Source organism: Haliotis asinina, chromosome 6, assembly GCF_037392515.1.
Source record: "Haliotis asinina isolate JCU_RB_2024 chromosome 6, JCU_Hal_asi_v2, whole genome shotgun sequence".
Classification (NCBI taxonomy): Eukaryota; Metazoa; Mollusca; class Gastropoda; order Lepetellida; family Haliotidae; genus Haliotis; species Haliotis asinina.
In genome coordinates this window covers 15364626-15374288 of record NC_090285.1, presented here as the reverse complement: position 1 = coordinate 15374288, position 9663 = coordinate 15364626, and the positions used below count along the sequence as shown (strand labels likewise).

Here is a 9663-nt window from a genome sequence, read left to right as displayed (position 1 = left end):
TATGCAGATGAATCGCTGAAGGATCATTGCATCAAATTACTAAATAGCATGGCAAATATCGTGCATGTGAACAGCTGCGTTTTTCATCGATTACTATGCTCATGACAGTAATCTCTTCAACGTTACGAATTTGTTTAACAATTCATCAGTTCACTTTGAGACGCCTACCTTTAAGCAGAATGGAATATTTTGCAAAATCAAGTTTAGAACAGTTCACTTAAGTGTCTATCTACATTTACACTAGAGAGTCTAAACTTGTGCTGGGTGGTATAGAATCCGGGACGATGGGGTAGCTTTGTGGTTAAAGCGTTGGCTCGTCACACCGAAAATCTCAGTTCGATTCCACAAATGGTACAATGTGTTCAGCCCATTTCTGGAGTCCCCCGCCGTGATATTGGTGGGAGATTGCTGAAAACGGCGTCAAGCCATGCTCATTGACTATTACAGGATCGCGTTAATTCGTCACCTATTGAAAGAATATATTCAATAACTTAAGGAAAGGTCAGATTTATGGATGTTTTCGGAGCGTATGCTTGCGTCTTCATCAGTAAATGATGAAGGTAAATGATGAAGAAGCAAGCATACGCTCCGAAACGTCGTGTCATTCACAATAAAGAAGTTGACATCCCTAAATCTTGTTTTCCGTACACATTCCACTTCTAAATGCCTTTCAAAGCTTTAATAACTTGCCCGTTACTCAAACCATTGGTCGGATGTTCGCTGGGATGAGATTCCTAAACAATAATTTGTTGTGACATTGTTTCGAATTATTAGCACACCTCGGCATTCTGCGCTTAGTGTGAGCTGTTCGGGGAACCGGACACGCTGCAACAGCAATGGGCGTTAACGTTGTGCATTGCAACGATAGCAATGTCGCCAGTAGGAATCACTCAGCAGTTGTCAGATCCTGAGAAATTAATTGTGAATGCATTCGAGTGGGCGAGTACGGTTTTGCACCGCATTTTGTAAAACCCCGGCAATACCACGACGGGTAGACAAACGCTCAGTATCTGAATATATATATTTCATTTACAAACAAGCCTGTATAAACTGAAAAGGAGTCACAGGGAGACCAGAGATTCAGAACCTGAACATGGGGAAATCTAGACTTGCTTCGTTTAGAGCCTTAGCTCTGCAGCGAAGGGCTAGGATGTAGGGAAAATAATATGGTTCAGTGACTGTAAGACATGCTTCAACGTCGGGCAATGCATCCATTCGAAGGGAATTTTCGCTCAGAAAAATACAACAACCCGACCGTGGTGTAACTGAAGGTCGGCAAGTAAAGTCATTCCCAGATTGTGCGGACAATTAGTTCATAATGGCGTTTCTTAGGTATTTAACACGCTCAGTGCTTTTTCAGCTCTAGAGACGTTCGGTAAATAATAGACTAATGCCTAGTCTCGGAAAATATATAATGTTAATAGTAGCAAATAAACCTATTTGAATTAGAAAATAGCCCCAGGGAGACCATAGATTCAGGAACCTGAGGAAATCTAGACTTACTCCATTTAATTCTTCAGCATTGCAAAGAGGACTTGGCAGTAGGGAAAATAATGTGGTTCAGGTAAATAAACGCATCATCTGTGACTACTCGTATCATTCCGGCAGGCAAGTCACGGAAAGAGGCGAGCAGAACTTATGAATTCCTAATTGTTTTAAATGCTTAAAATTACTTGAAATATGACATGCATCAAGGACAAGTTAGTCGATGCCCAAATAGTCATTCTCGTCAGTTGTGTAATCTGGTGATATCTAAGAGGAGCTTAAAGAAGAGTGAGTGAATTTAGTTTTACGCCGCACCCAGCAATATTCCAGCTATATAGCGGCAGTCTGTAAATAATCGAGTCTCAATCCGACAGTCCAGTGATCAACAGCATGAGCACACGCAGCTGAAATACGATGACACGTGTCAACCAAGTCAGCGAGGCTGGCCACCAGATCCCTTTACTCGCCTCTTTCCATAAGCATGGGTTACTGAAGATCAATTCTAACCCGGATCTTCACGAGTGTTTAATGAAGACATAATTCGATAACGAAATGTCAATAATGCGCGTAATGTAACTTTTTTTACTGAGTATCAATGCAACATGTCTAGTCATGACAGTAATATCATTTGTGTGCTCACTGTAAGGACTCTCGTTTCCTTTCGTTTTGTTCATTCCCAAATATATATCACTTTACTCACGACTACATCAAAGTTGTGCATGAGTAACGAAGATACTCACTGGATCCGAAATGCATGTGATTTCTTGTTCTTGAGACGGGATTTTGTTACTTACTATGACTCTAAATCCCTTAGAGGAATCCCTGAGCCTAACACGATGATAAGGAAAGTAAAAATGACTTCCTGAAGTGTGTGTAGTTATATCTTGTTTTGCATTATGAATAATCGGCATTTATTATTTATTATTTATACCTAATTATTATTATTTCGTATATACGTCCATCTTTTCAAACAAAATGGTTTCTTGGGAGACACTTTATGCGTATGCAAAAGCAATACACTTTGTGTCAAATATATATTAATGCACAACCCCATTTTGTTATGCCGATATTTAGTCTTGGTTTCTGGCGTTGAGAAAGAGAGACTACATCTCTGCTTGGTCAAAGGGAGGTAATTCAAAAAAAAGAAAATCTTTATGATACAAGCGGCATCAAATCGAACTTATTCATATCGTAAGCGACCCGGTGCGATTTGGCAAATTTCTAGCAGAAGAAATATGTTTCCGCTGTAATTGTTACCATATTCATTGCATTTCTTGTGACATCCACTGCTGTGTTATTTCAGCAAAGCAAGTGGAATGCTTCTGTGTTAGTGTAAGAACCGATGGCATTTATTCGTTTTTGATATTAATTAATCGATTTTACATTGATTTTCTGTGACTGTCAAAACGAGTGGTCAGTGACTGAGTGACCACGGGCAGTTTCCCAACTGAGTAGAACTGAGTTGACAAATATCTTCTTGCTTGGGTCATTCATGTGGATGTATTGACTTAGAACATAGTTTCAGAAGAAGTCAGCAGTGTGATAAACAGCACCGCAGCGTCCATAACAATATGAGCCTAATACTAGTTTGTCGGCCGTTTTGAAACAAACGATATGGAGACAGCTGTTCACACAAAGCTGTAGAATGCAGACATCGAGTTTCCTAAGTCTTTGCTTGTAACTCAAGTGGATACGACTACATCACAAGATGAGGACAATGGAGGAGGTGTTGAACCATCTGGCCAGGGACGCTTCAGCCCCAAAGATGGGAGCACTAAGACAGTCCTGTGAAGCAGCTTTAGGTAGGTAACATGTAGCTGTATGTCCTGTAGTAGCTGTTTGTGCTGTCTGTCGAAATCGTGACATGTGATGACACAGTCACAACTATTAATCTGGCATATATAGAAATTAAAATGAATATAGAAGGGATCCTTGTCAGTGTCAAAATATAATTATAGCAGTTGTAACTGTATCTCTTTTTTGTAGGGACGTTGGGGTAGCCTGATGGTTTAAGTGTTTGCTTAACATGAGGAAGACCTGGTTTTGATTCCCTGCATGAGTTTGAAGCCCAGTTCTAGTTTCTCTTGTTATCATATTGCTGGAATACTGCTAACGGCAGCTTTAACATTGTTAAACTAAGCTCAGCCACTTGCTTTGCTGGTTCCTGTGAATAATTTAATATTGACATGTTGCTACATACAGCTACATGCTGTTCCACATTGGTTTGTTAATAGATCCCCAATCCAAATCTGCATCACACTTTGTATGCTTATGCAAAGTGCATGTCTAGTGATCTATTGACAGTGCAACAACATTGGCAGAATCATCAAATGTTCCTCAACTTGTTGTTCTGAGGGTTCAGAGTTGTGCCCCTTTGGAGACCTTTGTTCATAGGTTTTGGATTGTGATTCGCCTTAATTATGTTTTGATCATAGGTTTTGGATTGTGATTCGCCTTAATTATGTTTTGAGCAATGTCAACATTCACACATGTACTCATGGATTTTAGCAAAATGATCATGGTATAAAGCTTGCAAAATCTGTCCTTTTCCTCACACATCAAGTTGACTTGCTGTTATATGACTGGAACACTAATCAAAGTGGCGTTATTTAACTGGAACTCTAACCAAAGTGGTGTTGGCCTCACATATTTGAGAGTGAATGAGTTTTAGTTTTACAATGCTTTTAGCTATATTCCATCAACATCATGGCCGGGAACACCAGAAATGGTCTTCACATATTGTACCGCCCCCTCACATTTAAGAACACACCTGACACATGTTAAGAAACATTAAATCATATTAGCTTTCAGGATAACTTTATCATTAGATGGCCGGATTCTGGCTCATTAAACACACAGAATCATGCTAGCCCCTGTGGCTTATGAAGTCTGATGTTGATGTAAGGTATATTGTTTAGAGATAAAAATCAGAAGAATCACATAAGTCATGCCTGGGTAGTTTCTGATATTTTGAAAACAATATACTATTACTGAAATGAGTAGTTGTGTTCCGGTTGGGCACGGTGGTTGAAGTGTGTAATGTGCCAGGCTAGTAATCCAATGAGGTTGGAGGTGTTGGGATCGAGCCCATCTGTGACTGGATGTGAAAAAAACCTTGGAGTCTAATTTGTGAGCAGACTCTATCAGTGTTGTCACAACTCCCAGTGTGCAGTACACAACCCTCAGCACTTAAAAAAACCCAAGAATCCAATTGTAGATGGCCAGATGGTGGCCACATGAATACGTGCAAACACAACGTGCATAAAGTACTGTGACTATCTGTGCCAGTCCACCCGGCTGTGAATGGGTATTTTGTAAGGATGGAAACGCCACATTAACTCAGTGTGCCTAGTAGGCTGCAAGAGTTGTATGGTCCCCAGGGAGTTGAGATTGAAAATTCGATGTGCCATTTTGATGGACATCCAGTGATTGGGGGAAGAATACAAAGCTCCCTTGAGCAGGTGAATTGGTGAACTGGATATCAGCGCTGTACATATGTCTATCATAATAAAGATTAATCGATCTCATGGATGATTGACCGAAAGTACATAGTTATCAAGGAATCCATCATAATGCCTGTGATCGATCATGATTGGTTATTCTATCATGACTTCAGTAAATACTGGATTGTGATTGGTTAATCAAAGTCATTAAGAGGTATATAATCACGTTATATACCTCTGATTTTCCAACACTTTAGGTACTTGTTTAAAATGTGAATAACACAATTATGGTACAATGGAGATAAACGTATTGTGTTGAAAAATCAGCGGTATATAACGAAATTATAATAGCTCTAAATTTTGTATTTAAAACCTCATGCTACGCGTTTGGTTTTAAATCAAATTTAGAGCTATTATAATTTCGTTATATACCTCTGATTTTCCAACACAGTATGTTTATCTCCTAAATATACACCTACGTTTGTGTAATGTAAGCCAGTAAGTATTAACATTGTTTTCAGTGTGAATTGTACACATTTAGTACATTTAGGACTTACATCACTGCATGTGTATCTATCTCAGGTTGTGTAATTCAATATTTCGTAATAAGGACAAGCCTATAAGCACATAACTGTGAGATCCCTGACTGGCTCACATGACTGCATGTGACTGGTACCTGAGCCAATGAAATGACTCATAGGCTTGTATCATATCATCTTTGCAAATATGTTTTCCAGGGGGGGAAAAAAAATAAAAATATAATTTCCAATCCAAGTAATGTTCCTTCTAAATACTCAAAGTATTTTACTTTTGGCAATTTATTAAGTGAATATGGGTAAAAAAAGTATTTTCTTGTGAGTTTACATTTTTAGCCAATAAAAGCATCAGGATTTTAATTTTTAAGCAGGGAAAATTAAGTTTTATATTTTTTCTTATTCTTGAAAAATTAGGGCAGGCGGATTCATAAAACAAGAAATAAAGATGGTCTGGCCTCATTTCAAAATGTTTTGGTTCTTTGCATGTTCATGTTTTAAGTCTTTTTTTCAAATTAACTAGATCAGAATCTATGAATCCAAAACATGGATGCCATATATAGCTTGCATGTTTTTATCTTTTTTCGTTTGCGTGAAAAACACATGTTTCTTTGTTAATGATCTGTGACACTGACTGACAGTATTTACATGTGTGGCAGATTTTACTAAAATTTGGCATACAAGCCCCTGTGGTTCATTATACTTATTTATAGTCTGTGAAACAGTAAAAACGTATATTGATTTACATGTTTTGACCATGTTTGCAGGGTTAATTTATGAAAGTCGTGATATTAATCTGTGACTGTATGACTGTCAGATTATGCATATAAATGTAATGGATATTATCTTGCCTCCCTTCGATATGTTTAATGTTTTTCCATATTTTACTTTGATAGGTAATATCTGAATTCAAGTAAAAACTTTCCTTTGGAAGGTAATTCATGAATATTCTCTTCTAGTTGTTTTGAATAACAAATTGACCTCGTAAAGGATGCAGTTCAAGTAACTGATATGCCTGTGAATGGCTTTGACCGTACTTAACACAAGCTGTATCGTCATACTAAGGAGGTCATTGACCTACAGTACTGTTATACTACTTTCTAATGAGAAGGAAACATTTTTCATAATCCAGACATTATAGATTTTGAGATAGATATGGTTATATTCCTGATGGTAGATATCGTAACATAAACAAAATTGATGGCTAAAACATGTTCAGATCATGTTCATTACTTGTTCATTGCTAAATCAGTAAATGCTCTTCAATGCGTTGACTATTTTGGACAATTTCAGATTATATCTAATGTTATTACCTTTCATAACATCTGTAAATTGTGCATAGCAGAAAAAAGTTACTGATCTTCAATTGATGTTCATTTAAAATACATTTCTTCTTCAGATTTATTGACAGCTGTCATGTAGCTGGAATACTGCTCAGTGCTGCCTTGAACAGCAAACAAAGTAACTTACTATGTGTACTATGGTAATGTTGGAAAATGAAGTTGGCTTGTTTCTAATTGCAAATCAAAATGCACTAGTATCTACTGAAACATTATCTGCAACAGGGACCCGTTTTACAAAGCTATGGGGGCGCTGCGACTGGCATGTCTGTGTTACAGTATTGGAGATATGAAACCTGTAACACGGAGCCCTGGGCAGCTATCATGAATTGTCATGAGTCAGTTGTCTATGTTTGATGTCATGTCAATGAGACAATAGTGTTTGGTCAGAATATTGATGGAATGCATACCAAACTGGTACATAATAGCTTTCACAGATTAGCGTCTATTTAGTGGCAGAGCCAACCCACAAGACCAGAGTAAATTTTGTGCACTGAGATGGAATGACATCTGTAATAGAATCAGAACCAGCCTGTTATGCTAGCTCTGTTGGACAAAGCTTTGGTTGATATTTGGAACAGTATTGTGGTTTCCAGTCATCTGATGCGCCATCACAGCCTGGCCTGGGGGCGGTGGGGTAGCCTAGTGGTTAAAGCGTTCGCCCATCACGCCGAAGACCCGGGTTCGATTCCCCTCATGGGTACAATGTGTGAAGCCCATTTTCTGGTATCCCCGCAGTGATATTGCTGGAATATTGCTAAAAAAGCGACATAAAAATAAACTCACTCACTCACTCACTCAGCCTGGCAAGCATCAACACATGTTACGTTCACACCCTATATTGACAGAGTTGTTGTGCCACCATTTTAGTGTGTGCCACTCCATCTCCTGTTGCCAGATTAGGATTTTGTCAGTGTATTTGTTGTCATAAAACGCTGTTGTGACATACTGCAAGAAGCTTATATTGTCATTTTCTTAATACAAGATTTATGCTCCGTTATCCACAAGAGAATGCACACTGATATACCATGTACAGTCAGGCCGCGTTAATCCGGACACTTCTGTTTTTCATCAAAAATGTTCGTATAGTGAAACGTACAGACTACTGAAACGAACTTTTATGAACACAACTACAGTAGGGTTACTTCCCTTTGACATGGCAATACAAAAATATACGAACGTATACAAGTTTCAAAAGACTTTATTACACTTTGTAGACATAATAACTTGAGTATTCATATAATAATCAATCAAAGCATACAATCATGTCTGGATAGATTATACATACACGTAACAAAACTCACTTGTGAAAGAAATCTACATGACGGTAACAGTTCTGAATGGTGGAGCTTTTTTACTTTGGACCAGGCAGTTTTCTCAGTGCTTCACGGAGATTAAGCGTCTGTGGACGGTCGGCACACTGGATGAAATGCTTGACGAGATATTTCTTGTAGTGGGCCTTGAAAGTTGGGGATGGGACTTGCCATTATGACTGACAAGCGTCAGGTGATCTCATTTTGACACGATCACTGTTTTATACAGGAAGTAAGCATGACAGGTATTACTCCAACTAACCAAGAGTGAGACCTACTAATTGATCAAAATCACAAACTAACGACATCTTCAACTCGCAAGTGTCGTTTAACAATTACCACTGAATGGGGCTCATGGTGTGAAGGGATTATCCGAACCTTTTTGATGTACCACCGGATTAATGAAGCAAAACTATGTGTAATTAGCTAATCTGTTACCGCTGATTAACGTTCGGATACGGAGAGTGATGCACTGGATTAATGAATCAACAGGTAATGAGTTTACATAGTAACCAAGATTGGTTACAGCTAGCTATTGTTCGGATATCGCGGGAATCGGATTGTCGGGGTCCGGACTAACGCGGCCTGACTGTATACAGGTACACTAGACATAAATAGGGAATTGGTTAAAACGTAATAATTGATGATTACTTCATTACAAGTGATCAGTCATTGAAAATAATTGGTTGGTGTTAAAAAAGTTTCTGTTATGTTTGTTAATTCACAAAAGTTTCTTGTCTATTTTTTCAATAAATTTTGCAAAATGTATCAGCAAATTTCACATCTGTGATATCATTAGGAACAAAATATCTTGGAGTCTTTAAGATAAATTCAGTCAAGACTTTGATGGAGCTAGTAGTGCTCATGAAATGTAAATTTAATGACACAGAGAAAATGTTGTTGATGCAAATAAGTGTTCCAAAATTGTTTGTGTTTGATTATGAGAAAACATGACCAGTTGCTTGGTCATTGAGTCACCGCAACCAACCTTTGATTATTCCGATTAACCAGACCATCACAATATATACTAAATATTGATTGAAAAATTTGGTAAAGAAGGAACATGAATGTTTGATGCCTTGTAATAATAAGGGCATTTGTAATGCGCTGAATGTCACACCACGGAGGGGCATGCTGAAAGTGCTACAATCTGATTATTATCACAGGTGCTGAAAGGTTAGTAGTCACATGACTCATTCCACAGGGTACCCATTTCTGCTGGGTGAACAGAGGCAATTTTATTTTAAAAAAACAAATTTGAACCCCTCCCTTCTACTCAAATGTTTGTAGCCCTAAGAATTCTTAGCCACTGTTTTAAGATGGGGCTTAAGGAGTTTGGTTGGCCACAAACATTTCGAGAATAGACTACCTGACCTGATTAATCTGTGTATTAGGCAATTACTATCCCAGTAGTGATAGTAATTGAAATTTCCTGGCAAGGTACTATTTACTTGTTAAAAAACAGTAATAAATGGTCAACGACAACAGTTTTAGGATTCTCACATAACCCAGATCTACTGATGAGAGAGTTTAAAACCGATCAGTAATC

At 38.1% G+C, this 9663-nt stretch overlaps 1 protein-coding gene across 1 annotated transcript in view; it reads left to right on the top strand.

Annotated features, from left to right (window-relative positions):
• Nucleotides 1-2667: 2667 nt before the first annotated feature.
• LOC137287161 (brefeldin A-inhibited guanine nucleotide-exchange protein 3-like) overlaps nt 2668-9663 on the top strand; it is a 58229-nt gene continuing 51233 nt past the window's right edge. The window contains exon 1 of the mRNA XM_067819326.1: nt 2668-3287. Coding sequence (XP_067675427.1) covers nt 3194-3287 — 94 coding nt within the window. The 5' untranslated portion in view covers nt 2668-3193. The remainder of the gene's footprint in view (nt 3288-9663) is intronic.